The 14,836-nt window shown below is 35.4% G+C and overlaps 2 protein-coding genes across 3 annotated transcripts; one reads left to right on the top strand and one right to left on the bottom strand.

Moving 5' to 3' along the window:
- The first annotated feature begins 351 nt into the window (after positions 1-351).
- LOC141843540 (uncharacterized) lies at positions 352-10,954 on the top strand. Of its 2 annotated transcripts, none has more exons than XM_074731597.1 (9): positions 352-673; positions 2,233-2,279; positions 3,079-3,227; positions 3,615-3,861; positions 4,808-5,122; positions 5,263-5,385; positions 6,647-7,327; positions 7,435-7,856; positions 8,857-10,954. In XM_074731597.1, exons 1-9 carry the CDS (start codon positions 421-423, stop codon positions 10,604-10,606), a joined length of 3,987 nt encoding a protein of 1,328 aa, XP_074587698.1. In that variant the 5' UTR covers positions 352-420; the 3' UTR covers positions 10,607-10,954. The 2 variants fall into 2 exon arrangements, with proteins under 2 accessions (XP_074587698.1, XP_074587697.1); XM_074731596.1 differs by having other exon boundaries at positions 6,644-7,327.
- A 458-nt stretch (positions 10,955-11,412) lies between these two features.
- On the bottom strand, positions 11,413-12,440 carry LOC141843542 (anaerobic nitrite reductase NSHB2-like). Its single transcript, XM_074731599.1, has 4 exons — positions 12,179-12,440; positions 11,947-12,061; positions 11,718-11,834; positions 11,413-11,637 (listed from the first exon to the last, which is right to left on the bottom strand). Exons 1-4 carry the CDS (start codon positions 12,295-12,297, stop codon positions 11,503-11,505), a joined length of 486 nt encoding a protein of 161 aa, XP_074587700.1. The 5' UTR covers positions 12,298-12,440; the 3' UTR covers positions 11,413-11,502.
- Positions 12,441-14,836: the final 2,396 nt, after the last annotated feature.

Raw genomic sequence — 14,836 nt, 5'->3', positions numbered from 1 at the left:
TGTTCTTCGATTAGGCGAGAAAAAGAAAATTAACATGAAAAATTATGCAAGTCAAATTTATTCCTAAATTTTGTGTTTTTTTTCTTTATGTGTATTTTTAATTTCTAAAATAATTTAAGTAATTGATAAAATATTAATAATCTGTCCGATAAAAAACAAAATTATAATCAAATGGAATTCTGCACTTTAGTGGAAGGTATTTTATAATATTATTTTAATTAAAGTAAAATAATTCGATAATAAATAATTAATAAATAAAAGGCCGCCGCCTCGCTCCCCTTCCACCGCAACCCTTGCTTCAGTCGGCCCTCATTTTCCCCCCACCCCCAAATTGTTTTCCTGTTTCGCTTCCCCTCCTCGTTTTCCCACCTCCCGCCGAATCCACCTCTCCTTTTGCAGCTGCGATTCCGCCGCCTTACCATGGCGGAGTATGAAGGCGGCGGGGGAGGGATCGGTGGCAAGATCCGGAAGCGCTACTTTCGCCGTGCGACGCCCTACGACCGTCCCCCCACGGCAGCGAGGCCCATCCGCGAGCACCAAGCGGGGGGACGCCGCAACGGCTGGCTGTCCAAGCTCGTGGACCCTGCCTCCCGGGCCATTGCATGGAGCGCGTCGCTCCTCTTTCCCTCCGTTTTCCAGAGGCGGCTGGAGGCTCCCCCGTCTGCTGCATCAGGTTAGGCCCACCTCGCTCGCCTACTTATTTGCCCTGTTTCCGAACCCTTACGTGAGAGTTACTTGCTTTTGGGTTTCTTGTGTGGTGTCTGCGTTGTTAATATTAGTCGTTGTATATCATGTAAATTTAGTTTCGTTGGACGGAACATTTTTTCCTCAGACCTAGCATGATACTTCAGGTCTTTTTTTCTAAACAATCCTATCCACTTCTAGTTTGTAGAAACAAGGAAAAAGTTAACCTTTTTTTCCCAGCAAATGTTGCTCTTTATCAAAAAGTATCATCTTTTGTGAAACTTATTGACAGACTGAACATTTTGATTTGATCAATTACTTGCTGTGATATAAATTTGAACAATGGCACAAAACAGAGGTTATCTTTGGCTTCATGATCTCTATATGTGGCCACTTTTAGGTGTGTTGATAGTCATTGTTTTCATTCTCATGAAGTTATGCAAGTTTACAGCCTTACTAAAAAGTCAGTAAGAGTCTGTTGTGAAAGGATGAACCGTTCTTCATTTTGAACTGAGTTCAGTTCACAGGAAGGATAACAGTAGAGTTTGATAGTATTGGGTATCGTATTAATACAACTTATTGATTTAGAAAATCTCCAGTATAGGTTGTTCAGCCATAACTTATCACATTTATGTGTTATTACAAATAGTGTAGACTTCAAATATCTATTATGTGGTAATGTGAAGATTTAGCGAAATCATGGTCTAATCTGGATAAATGGTTTATCATAATCTGTGTCAGGTTATATTTATATTGAAATGATTTCTCTCGAAAGGTTGTTATTACAAGTAGATTGCCTTGTCTGCATCAGTTATAATATTGTTTAATGTTTTTCTTTGGGAGAGGTGACATCCTTTACCCCTAATTGTTTATTATCAGGTCGATTTTTTGTTTTGTTATTCACATTATCATATTTAAAATAGAAAAAAATCTAATTCTTAGAAACTAATCTCTCACTGATTAACATTATTGAATTATATCTGTCATTTCCATCCAATTGTAATGGTGACAATTTGAACCTTTGGAGCTTCTGTCATGCAACATTTGAGCCTGGTAGATTGCTATTTTTTTTCTTATTACTGTCCCTTCTATTTCTATCTCATGTGGCATTCAGTTATAATAATGTATAAGGAAACTATACAATCAGTCAAATATATGGAATCTAAATTAACAACTGGAAGATACATTTTATGCAGTGCTATAAGGTTGAAATAACTGCTCATGGCTGACATTCCTGTTGGTTTCATTTGAAGATATATAATGAGGATTGTGAAATCTGCTATTTTAGTCAAAAAAATGTTTCCATCGTTTCTTCTTGTTTTATCACTACAGTTTTTGTTTTTTTTTGCAAAAGGATAAACTTAAGGTACAGAACTCTATTTATTTGCTATTTTTTGAACCCTGCTTATCTGAAGCCTTGTGGTACTTTACATGACTGTTTGGAATAATCTAACTCATTCTTAAAAGCTGTGTGCTTTGTTTCTGCAATGTGCATCTAATGGTTTTTTCCAGAAATTTCGTTGTAACACTTGCAATATCTTTTAACAGAGGCAAAACAGGGATCTGAGAAAGAAGTCCTTGAAGAATACCATGCGGTAAGATGAATACACATCTTGATAGCTTAATTTACAATTATCTTATGCACAAACACAAATGTACTTATGAGAATTTATTTTGTACTCATCTACTAACAAATGTGAGCTTTTCTTTGATTAATGTTATTATACATTTGTTTTACAGCTGGCTATCAAGAATATTTAATGATAAGTTTTTTTGTTGTTACCTACCCTTGAATTGGTAACGACCAACTCACTTTCATATCTTATTTTGTTAGCATGGGGCTCGGGGATATTTATTATTTTAGTGAAGAAAGTTGACATGCATTGTTAATTAATTTCAGTTTTCATAACATATTCCAATATTTTCTAATTCACCATTTTTGCTTTGGGAAGACACAAGCATTGAACAAGACTTCCTGATTTCTTATGCATGATGTAATTATCCATTTGTGATCAAGTTCTTGTCACTTGTAGGCTTTTTAAGAAATCAGGGAAAAGAGTCGGATAGACTGATCCTGATAGTACTCTGATCAATCCTTATTGGTCAATTGAATTGAATCAACTTGTGAATTCTGTTTTGCATTGACTATTGTGATATGGAGAACATAGGGACGATGAAGGTTCATAAGGAGGATTTCTATTTTGGTTTGCCATAGATGATGAATTTTTGTTTATTGCTCTTTTTTGATGGGCATTATTTGGACATTTGTGCTTGCATCGGGCAACTCGTATAGTCTTATTATTTTTTACTGCTTTGCTTGTTCTTTATCAATATGTTGATTTTGGGATCTTTTAACCTGATATATTGTATGTTTTTTCACACTTCTACATCCAGAATTTATTACCGGCAAGACAAGAACAATTTCCCAGTCATGAAAAGAATCCTTTTAACAATCTTAATACTGGCAATGCTCAGGATGGAACTCATTCTTCTTCTATTGATGGAGAACTTGATCAACTACTGACTAAGAAAACTTATACAAGGTAGGTATCTCAGATTTGATTTCATGTCCTGATAGCATAGCATATTCAGATGTTGTTCAAATGTGATTATTTGTATAGATTACGCATATTGCTGCTATAATGTGAATTGTATGTCAGTGATCCAAAGTATAGTTAATTTGTACTTATCTTACATGATATCTCATCATAGAATGACCTTTATTGATATCAGAAAAATACTTGTTTTAAGTTTGTTGCTTGCAACTTTGTATTTATCTTGTAATAGAACCACATTACTTAAATTAGTGCAAAATTGCCACTTTAGGAGACACCATCATATTTATTTCATTCATTATTTCTTATGTTACTTGAATATATGTATATATACACACATAGTTGACTATGCCTGTACTGTCAATGATTTGGCAGGAGTGAGTATGATCGCATTGCTCAGATATTACGTCTTAGGGTTACAGAAACAAGCAAGCCAGTTGAAAATAATGAAATGGGAGAAGTCCCTGATAAAGTGGATAACCAGAAGCAGTGTCCTATTAATCCAACAGTACAACCAACATCAAGTTATGTCAAAAACAATAAGGCTGTTGCCCCAGCTGAAGAAGCAAAAAGCACCAGTAGCTTGCATGGAAATGATGCAACTCAAGCTAGCTTATTAGCTGTAAGTGTGTTTATCACTTCCCTATTTCTGGGAATATTTTGTAATCTCTGCATATGGCCATTTTCGAAAGTTAAATTGGAAGGTGGCTTCTGCCTTTGACATATATAGTTTCTGAAAGTCAGATTGGAAGGCAGCTTCTGCTTCTGACAATTTTTTCTTTTTCTTTTCTTTTATTTTTGGATCTCCCCCTTGTGTCAGCTTTTATGCTCGTTCTTTCACTTTATAACTAGCTATCAAAGAGTTCCTTTATGTTGTGTTTCCTATGGGGAAACAAATGTGGGAGGAGATGAGCTGGGGACAGATTTTTGCAGTTGCTTGTCATTTCCATTCTTACCTTTAAATTCTTTACTTTTTTGTAGTGGTTTTCTCTACCTCCAAGGAAACAAGTTTGATTAGTTTATGAGTTCCTATAGGTTGTTCTTTTTCTCTTTCATGTTATAAAAAGCCCTAGTTTGAGCCTCATAAGCAGTCACCTTGGTACACTTTTATGGAGACTGCATAGCAACTGCATATGACATATGTTAATTAATCTAAGCTAAATCAAATTGGCTTAAAACCATAAGCTATCTTATTTAATAGCTTGTAATAATTAAAAGTTGACTTGAATAGTTGATTCACAAGTGATAAATACTTTGGATGACAATATAGTTTTTTTTTTTTTTGATATTTTAATACTAATCACATATGCTCCCATAAACCACATATGCGCTATGCACAATGTTCATACCACCTACATGTGCTTCATGAAACTTTGCTCTTTCCTCTTCTCATGTTGAAGGGTAAACCCTCTGGAATTAGTATTTTTTTTGTGAGAAAAAGTCAATTGTAGTCCAGGCAACTCCTTTATGGGTTGCTCTTTTAGTTTGATACTCAGTTCAACCATGGCAAGCTATCCATTTTATTTATATGTCTGAAAGCAATTACTTTTTTCTCCTGATAAATTCAGGTTTCCAAGGAAGAGGTTGGATCACCAACCGAAATTGCTAAAGGTTGCATGAGTTCGAGGCCTTCTGAATTATCTCCAACTGCTCTAAGCATGCAAACTCAAAATTTCCTGATGGATAGAACTTTTCCTAGTGGTCCTTCACATGGCAAGCAATCATTTGACAAGTCAATGGCATTAAGACCTCTAGTCCAACATTCACAGCCACTTGAGGCGACACCACACAGTTTTACAAATTCAGAACTTCATGGCAGATCAGCATTCAATAAAATGACTCATTCTCCATATTTTAAGCCCCATTCAGTGGCTAATACAGAAGTAGGTGTTGAAATACATAACAATGCAACTACTCATGCAAAATTTGAGGCATTGCTTTCTGCCTCACTGTAGATTTTTTTTCCTCATAGAATGGCTCACCTTTGGTGGTTGATTATGGTTCTCCCTTTATATCAACCCAGGTTTATAATCCTTCTGAGATTGCACCTCAGAACCATACACGTCTGAAACTTCATGGGAGATCAGCAATATACAAAATGGCTCGTTCTCCATACCTCAAGCCCCATTCGGTAGCTAACCCAAGGGTAAGTCTTATAGATTCTCGATGAGAGCTATTTATTACTAAAACTGATGCTTATTCTGTAACTTTGGACACTATTTTCCTTTTGTGCTCCATTGAATATCCTAGTCATTTAATATGATAAGGCTATGAATCACTTACTGTTGCTTCAGAGTGGCAAATTGTTGGTGGATGGTTATGGTTGTCCCTTGTCATATAAAACTATCACACATTCTGGTCAGCGGGTAATAAGGGAAAGAAACCCCCCTATGCGGACCTGGCCTACACAATTACTCTTATCCTGTGTATGTGCATGTGTTTGAGCGTTGGGTGTTTGTGTCTTGGTATTTCTGCATGCACATGCATATAAGATGATGTGTATATTTATATACACTTTTGTATGGGGTTTTGCACTTATGTTTAATTTGCTGACTTTATTTTGGCCTTGTATAGGTAATAAATATAAGATGGCGAATATTCAAGAATTTAAACTCTTGATCAGTTACTTGGACATTTCCCATGGAAAAAGAATGAAAATCAATAATTAAAATCAGCAAAGAAAATAGATAAATGATTAAAATCTAAATGATCAAACAACCTGTGTAAGATTCATGGTTTTGTTAGTATACAGGTTTAATGTGGTTTCCTTCATAATACATTTAGTGCATCATGTTTCATGTCTGGAATCTTATAAAATCATCATAATAAATCTGTAATACTACTTATCATCTTTAAAAGTAATTTAGATTATTTTTAGGAATTTATTTAATATTTGTAGTCTGTAAAGTAGTTACTGTCTACCAAATGATAATGAATAGTAGAGTGCAATGTGGTCAAAATTTCTAATTATTAGTGTGACATACTGGTAGTGTCTTTTTAAAGAACTTCAGAACAACAAAGTGAATATAAAGAGAAGGAAACAACATCAAGAGAAGGGAGAAAGCAAAAATAGAAGATAAGAGAGGCATTATCGTACTAGGCCTGGTCAAAGGAAGCAGCCAAGAATCAACATGAGGTAGGTATAATCAATATGAGATAGATGATTTGAATGCAAGGTGAGAAGTGAAAAGAGGCACAACATAGGCCAACTGGGAGAGATCACTGTTTTTGCCAGCCATTTTTCTAGCATGATTCGCTACTCAATTGTCATGCCTTTTACTGCTGATCTCCACAAGAGGAAAAGAAATATAGATGCCTTTACTGCTGATATCTGTTTATTTGTTTTGCATTTTTTTTTAATTTGCTGCTTACTGAATTATAAGCTCATTTGTGGTATTATGTAGAAGATGCTGAAACGAGGGAGCTCAGTTTTGGATGATGGAATTGGACCCATTAGTCCCATTCGTAGGACTCGCCACAAGTCTAATGTAACATCTCCGCTAAGAAGCTCATTCTCATCAGTGCGACATTTTCCTTCTTCCTCAACTTATGTCGATCCATCTTCTGTACCTTCGAGCCAAAAGCTTTTGCACTGGAGTGAGCAAAAGAAGAATGATAAGGACCCCCATAATGTTGAAAGTATCATGTCTCCCATTGTTCCTATTCCTCCTCAATCCAGTGAAATGGCTAGGAAGATACTAGAGCAACTTGATAAACTAGCTCCTTCTCCAAAAGTGAAATCATCTAATTTGAAAATTGGCATGGATGAATCACCTCTTATGCTAACTCACGACATACTGAGTAGCCCGGCCCTCAAAAGTATGGAGAAAATTGAAATGACTAAGTTTGTGAATGTGCTGGAAAATGGTAGTTCTGAATCTCCCAAAGATGGCCATCATCAAAGAAATCCTATTTCTGAGAAGCAAAATATAGCTGTAGAAACTGGATCTGCAGCCTCTGATCCTACAAAACTCAAAAGAGCTGCTACAGAGGTCAAGCCTATTGTATCAGCTACACATTTTACTGTTTCAGATGCTGCTACTGTCCCTACTAAAAGAAAACCTGCCTTCCAGATGAGTGTTCCTGAGGTATGCAACTGTTTGTATTTTAGAATTTCCATATATCTTATATAAATGTCTTGGAGCGACACCACTTTGGATGATGAGTTAATTTGTCATGTCTTTTTTTGTGTAAGGACCTTGATGAATTGGATGATGAAAGTGATTCTATAAAGGATTCTTCTATAATTGCAAATGGTAAATCTGAGTTGTTGCCAGACATCAAGACCACACAAATCGCAGAAACTAGGTTGGAGGCTTCTAAAACTTCTTCCTCTAATGGTGTTCTTGTATCTACAGCAATGTTGGATGCAAAGGCCATGAAGGTCCCCAATGCGTCTGGTAATGATGACTTAAATGGATTAGATTTTCCTGTGTTACCTCTGCCTGGTTCTTCATCAATACCTTCGACGATTCCGGGTTCAGCCATGCCTCTTTTCCAACCTACACCTCTAAAAGAGAAAGTCTCATCTCCTATTCTAAAAGATGGCTTGATGGCATATTCAGCTGGATCTCCTTCGATGGCAGCTGGTTCTGATGGCCGAAATTTTCTTGCAAGGTTAGACAGAATTGATAATTTACTTCACATTTCCACTTGTTCATTCATGGTCGTTGTCATAGTTGGAAAGTTGATTAAGTGTTCTATCAATGAATACTATCAATCAAAATAATATTCTGATAATTTTAGTTGTTAATCAACTTAGATATTTTTTTCATGAAATATGCATTAGGTTTTTCCATTATTCTTGATTTCCTTGATATATTATAGTCATTGTTTACAAGTTTTTTACCTTATGTCATGGAAGCCTCAGTCTAATATTCAAAGTTTACTTACGGTCTGCTTAATTTGTTTGTCTTTATCTGGAGTTCTTTAAGAGCTTTATGCTGATGGAGCTTCTGTTTTATCCTCTGAGTTTTCAGATGCATCAAAATTTTAAGTATACTAAGCCAAAGAATTACTAAGATGGGTGGAAAGTTTCATCATATTGGTTTTATATGTCATACTTTTTTATAAAAAAATAACAAATTATGGGTGACTTATCATTTGCAACCTGTCCTAATTGTAGTATTTTTTTATGTAGATGTTTTTTTTTTGTAATTTCCTTAGATACTTGGCTATTTGTATCATTCTGTTGATCTTGGTTTAAACATTCTTTTGCATTTCCAAAGGGGCTTTTTATATCTTGTTTTTAGTTCTTTATAGTTTTTGATTGATTTTATGTTTAGGGCAAATAATAGTAAGTTTTTAGTTCTTTATAGTTTTTGATTAATTTTATATTTTTGGCAATTGATTGGAACACGCTTCATCCTTCAGTGTAATTTCATTTAAAACTAAAAGCCTTAACATGTAGTTGATATCGTTCAATATGCATGCTTAGAGAAAAAAATGATGCAACAACTTTTACTACATTCAAGAAGATGCATCCGACCATATTGAATCAGTTTTGGCTGATTGGAATCTCACATATATTGGAAATTCGTGCATCTACATATTTGCTTCTTATGTATTGCTATGTGCACAATATAAATTTTTTATCTGTGTTTGGTTTGTACTACAGTGATGATAACAGAAAAGGCATATTTTCTAGCTCAGATTTTGATAAAGTTGGTAAAACATTGAAGGGTGGAGATATATTCAATGCATTGGGAAATGCTACTCCGTCAAGCTTGTCAACTTCACCTAACTGGAGCTTAACTAGTTTTGGAGTTTCTTCAACTTCCAAACTAAGTAATGATACTGCTTCTTTGACAAATGAGTCTATGAAGCCATCCATTTTCACTTCAAGCAACTCTACCACTCCAAGCACCTCTGTTTCTTTGCCAAGCACTGTGAGCACTTCTTCAGTCCCTCCATTGACAGTATTTACAAACATGAATAGTATCCCTTCTCCTCCATCAGCATTATCGTCAGATTCAACTTCTTCAAATGGACTTTTAAAATTTGGTGTACCGTCACAGCCTAGTGGTGCTAGTTCATTATTTTCTAGCAGCAGTGCTCAGAGCATTTCTTTTGGGGCTTCAGCTGGACCGAGTTTTCCTAGCCAGCCAGTAGAGAATCGTTCTGCTGTGTCAAAACCTTTGTTGAGCACATCTATTGATTCCATTCAGGTATCAGCTTCTGCTGCCCCTTTATTTGGTTTGTCAAGTGATCCTACAAAACCTCTTGGTGCAACTTCTGGTCTCACATTCCCTACTTTTACTGGATCATCTTCAAACTCTAGCAGTTCTACTACCACTATGTCAACGTTAAGTTTTGGTTCCGGTTCTGGCTTTTCCCTTTCCAGGCCTACCATTTCATCTCAAAATGCTGGAAGCAGCAGCTCCCTAGCATCAACTGCTCCTTTTGGTTTAAGCAGTGCTTCTCCTATTTTTACTGTAAAATCTTCAGATTCTAGCAGTTCTAGTACAGTCGTATCAAGTTCTGGTTTTCCCCCATCTAGTGCTAATGCTTCATCTCAAAGTGCTGGCAGCAGCAACTCCCTTGTCTCAACTGTACCTTTTGGCTCAAGCAGTGCTGCTTTTTTGCCTGGTACTACTTTTTCGACCAACTTTGGTGCAAGCACTGCAGCATTTGGCTCAAGTACCCAGGAATCCCAATCATCAGTATCTGTCCCTACTTTTGGTTCCATATCATCTTCACTGATTACAGGGTTTTCATTTGGCTCAAATACCCAGGCATCCCAATCATCAGTCTCTATCCCTACTTTTGATTCCACATCATCTTCACCAATTACAGGATTTTCATTTGGCTTAAACACTCAGGCATCCCAATCATCAGTCTCTGTCTCTACATTTAATTCTACATCATCTTCACCAACTACAGGGTTTTCGTTTGGATCGGCTCCTTCAGGGAGCTCACCTTTTCCATTTGTTGCATCTTCGGTGCCAGCATTTTCATTTGGTTCAACTGGAAGCACATCATCCCTTTCTGCCTCTCCTGCACCATCTGTGTTTGGAACACCGAATCAATTAGGTGCCTTGAATTCGCCACCTGGAAATGATCAGATGAGTGTTGAGGATAGCATGGCCGATGACCCTGTCCAGCCGTCTGCTTCGCTAGGGACACTTGGGCAACAAACCAACATACCTTCACCAAATTTTATTTATGGTTCTCCAGCTACACTTGGTGGACAGCAAACCTTTCAATTTGGAAGCCAGCAAAATAATTTTGCTCCTCCATCTCCATTCCAACCAGCTCCAAATTTAGATTTCACTGCTGGAAGTAGCTTCTCTTGGGGAACTGGTGGTGGAGATAAGTCTGGTCGAAAATTTGTGAAAGTCAGAAGAGATAAGCATCGGAGAAAGTAGGAGGAAAACATGATAGTAATCGATATGCCTTTTTGATACATGCTTATTTTTATTTATTTCTTGGCAATGGTTTTAGAGGCAAGAGGTAGAATTTTTAAAGTGCAAGATCCCTGGAATTCTGGCACTCCAGCCTATCAATGAGATTTTTGTGCACTGAAGACGAAGTTTCCTTCTTCCCCTTGTAACTCTTGCGCTTTAGCTTGGTCAGATGGATAAGCATCTGTGTTTTGTATGTTTGTATTTGTTTACCTGATGTCGGATTATCTGTATTTAATGTAATCTGTATTCCAGTTTAGCGATTTTCTTGCACGCAAATATTTAAGTTTTGTTCGTATGTGCAAGCTGTCCTATTATGAATTGAATACAATATTGTCTTCTATTTTCATCAAGGAAGTTCCAATCTGTTCACGTTATCATAATCTGCTCGGTATGTGAAATCTTGGTTTAATTTCTCTACGAATTTCTCTACAACTCACTATAACTATGTTATTGCCTCATTGAATCTTCTTATGCTTAATGTCTCTGTGTTTCTAATTGTGTCTCAAACCCTTAGTATCGACTATATTCACTGCTGGTCACATCACAATTTCGGCCAGTTCAAAGGTTCCCGGCAACTAATGGTAGGTGGAGTAGAAGAGGAAAGGGCCGGGATTTTAGTTCCCATTGGGAATCGATTCCAGAATAAACTGAATTTAATCGAGCAAATTAAACTCCTTAATCAGTCCAAACCAAACAATTATATATATTTTCTACTACAGGCACTTGTAATTTATTATATTTATTTGAAACAATACACAAAGGCCACATGCATAACAAGCTTAATTAATTGCAATTATTCAACAAACGATCGATGACGGAGGCCAATGCATGCCTTGTAAATATTAATTATTGATAAGTTAAACAGGCTTCATCTCTTGCTTGATGGCTGCCACGAGCTGGTCATAAGCTTCAGCCCACGCCGTCTTCATTTCTGGGCACCACATCTCTCCCACTGCATCCTTGATCGTTTCCAAAAGGGCAAACCTAGTCACCTGCTAATTATTTAAATATAATTAAAATGAATTTAATTAAATCACTAATGATCGATGAATTAATTGATTAATATAATTACCTCATAATGTTCGTCCAGTACGCCGTACTTAAAGTGAGTGGCGCCGAGCCTCTTCAGAGTCGTCTCTCGCACCGTCACCTTCCCGGATTTCCTCAGCTGCGCAGCCGATTCGCAAGTCTATATATATTGCATTTGCATTGCATGCCGCACGAATTGTGTTTTATGTTAGAACATGCATGTTCTTACGTACCAGGAATTGATAGGGATGAACTAATCATGAATTAATTACCATGACGAAGACGGACATTCCGTGGGACTTGAGCTTGGGATTCTTCTCCAATGGCACTTTGGAATCACGCAGGAAGGAGAAGAGAAGCCTCGCTGAAGGAGCGATTTCAAAGATTCTGACTCCAGCAGCCAATATATGAATTATATATATATATTGCATGTGAACTAAACAATATATAAATGATCAAATGTGTTGGCTTAATTATATGTAATTAAGATCTATAGCCAGATACCTCAAGAAAAACTTGAGCCCCAAATTGGCCGAGTCCTCCTTCATGACTTTCCATGATTTCAGCACGAGAGCCTCCTGCTCTTCCGTGAACGACACTACGGCGCCACTGTGATGATCCATATGCGTATATGCCTCTCTTAGTTTTCGTCCTCTGCTTGACTGTGTTTGATCTAAGTGGGGAAGGATATATATATATATATATAAGGCAGCGTCGGCGACCTTTGAGAGAGGCAAAGAGGCACCGATCGATAGCCCCCCGCTGCCGCCGCCGCCGCCGCCTAATAAAGTCGCCTCTTGCCTGGAAGAAAACAGGATCTTAGGCAAGCTGAAGAAGGGCGATTAATTAATTTTGATCAGGTTTGACCCGTAATGATTTGTTTAATTTAATCTTGATCTTTTTTTTTTTAACTAGATTTGGGATTTGGTAGGTGAACTCATGCAATGGAGAATGTCTACGTTTATTTTCATTTATTTTTTAGTTATTTTATACAATTTTATACTCATGTTAATTAGAATTATGTAATGTTACAATTGTACACATATTTTTGTATCTTTCAGTTTCAGATGTATGTTCTTGTGCTCTATTTGGATAATAAACATTCTTCTATAATAAGAGTATTAGAAAACTTAGTTGCAGGGATGAGGAGATAGATGGTGCAACAAGTGTTTTGGGGTTTACTAAAGGGATATATTGCCACAAAAAGTTCTTTTTTTTTTCTTCTTAAATTAAGGACCCTTCATTATAAAACTGTGAACAATGAATTCATGAGATAAGATTGATGCAGATGCGACTCACTTCAACAAAAGATAGAATTCGCCACCCTATTGGTCTCACACGATCGGCCCTACAACCATCTACGAGGAGGTAAATCCGGAAAGTTGCAATTGGTCATTATGAAGGAGGGCATTACCTTGGCTACTTTGAGATTTGACCTGTGTCCACTTCAGCAAGTCTGCCCTACACTAACAAACTCAACTATGCCCCGGGGGCTGCAGATACAACTCACAAGACTTGATGTAGTGGTAGGAGGCCGGATGCATTCTCAAACAATCAAAGTTTAATTCTCACCTTATGACATACCTAAGACGGTTGAATTACTATTGAGTCACTATATTAGGAGTCATTGCGCTTCTTAGATTTATTTGATAGGCGGACTGTCAGGTCAAACCATTCATCATGAGATTAGCTAGTCCGTAAGAACTGAATACCCGATAAAAAAAAAAAAAAATTTAGTGTTTTTGTTAATACATTTTTAAAATACATTGGGCAAAAATGAAAAGATCACCCTTTTTATTGAAATCTTAAAAACAATATTCTTTTTTCATTTATTATTAAAACAAAGTTTCAAATATCCTTCCTGCCTTAAAAATATTTTTATTTTTTATAATATTCTAGTTTTATAAAATCATATAATAATATGAACATTTTAACTCTGATCAATTATGATAATACTATATATATTATAATAGTTACATTTAATAACTATTATAATATAAATATTTCAATTCATCAACACTAATAATACTATATATTATAATAGTTATATTTAATAACTATTATAATATGAATATTTCATCTCTAATCAACACTAATAATATTATGTTATAGCAGCTATGATAGATAATTTATTTCTGATTAATATTGATAAATATTATATTGTAGCATTTACGATATTGTAATTGTGATAATTCTATAGTTGTAACAATTATGAAATCATAATTATTATAATTGTATAGTTATATATAGAATATATAAAATCGTTGTTGCTATAATTTTATAGAAGATATAAAAATAATAGTAACTATGGATCTCGTATCTGCTATATGATCCAAAAATATGAGTATTTTTTAAAATAAAAATAGATTGAGCCGAAAAAACATCCTTTTAATAATTACCCAAATACATTCATATATATAAGAATTGAAAAAATATCATTATTATTATTTATTTTGTATAATATTTAATTATATTTTAAGTGCTCATTGTATGTATTTTAAATTCTATTAAATTATTTTATGTTTTATTAAATTATATTTTATGTATCACAAAAAATTCTTACTATTAATTTATAGCATAGCTAGTACGAAATTATTTTAATACATACTATAAAATTTTATTATAGAGGTTATTAAATTAATTTTAAAGGCTTATTTATATAAACACCTTTATCATGTGTGATTGAACAATTCTATTTGAATTAAGGAAGCATTAGACAGGCAACCGATCATAGCGAACAAATATTAGCGTTAATAGTAATTTCATAATTGAGGCAGAGATATATTCTTTTATAACAAAATGTTTATTTAAAAGGCATCTGGATTGCGACAGGGAAAGTAATTCGAGTGAAGAGCAATAACTGTGGTTAAAATTGGCATGATCATAATGCTCAAATTATGACATATAGCTAGGGGATTTGATTTTCTTATTTAACTTATAATGTGATTATATAGAGTTTAAATATCTTCCATTGGAACGATAAAATATATATTATCATCAGACCTGATGAGGTAGCAAGAGGAAGGAAAACCGACCGAGTTCAAAGATATAAGTTGAAAAATATGAACTGAACATTAATTTCACAGCTATTATAAAACTTTAATTGGAAAGAATTTTGGAAAGTATTTAACTTTCTTTAGGGCGATTAATTATGATCGATCG

This window comes from Curcuma longa, chromosome 12, assembly GCF_044706935.1.
Source record: "Curcuma longa cultivar G26 ecotype Majalengka, Jawa Barat chromosome 12, ITB_CL_G26_1.1, whole genome shotgun sequence".
Classification (NCBI taxonomy): Eukaryota; Viridiplantae; Streptophyta; class Magnoliopsida; order Zingiberales; family Zingiberaceae; genus Curcuma; species Curcuma longa.
The sequence above is the reverse complement of the archived record's forward strand: the minus strand, read 5'-3'. Positions and strand labels throughout refer to the sequence as shown.

Bases quoted from the DNA above. Each gene is read 5' to 3' on its own strand.
- LOC141843540 (XM_074731596.1), top strand. From the start codon at position 421: ATGGCGGAGTATGAAGGCGGCGGGGGAGGGATCGGTGGCAAGATCCGG. The intron at 3,228-3,614 runs GTAGGTATCTCA...ATGATTTGGCAG, and splicing joins ACTAAGAAAACTTATACAAG to GAGTGAGTATGATCGCATTG. The intron at 5,386-6,643 runs GTAAGTCTTATA...GGTATTATGTAG, and splicing joins ATTCGGTAGCTAACCCAAGG to AAGATGCTGAAACGAGGGAG.
- LOC141843542 (XM_074731599.1), bottom strand. From the start codon at position 12,297: ATGGATCATCACAGTGGCGCCGTAGTGTCGTTCACGGAAGAGCAGGAG. The intron at 12,062-12,178 runs GTATCTGGCTAT...TGCTGGAGTCAG, and splicing joins GGGCTCAAGTTTTTCTTGAG to AATCTTTGAAATCGCTCCTT. The intron at 11,638-11,717 runs GTAATTATATTA...AATAATTAGCAG, and splicing joins TACTGGACGAACATTATGAG to GTGACTAGGTTTGCCCTTTT.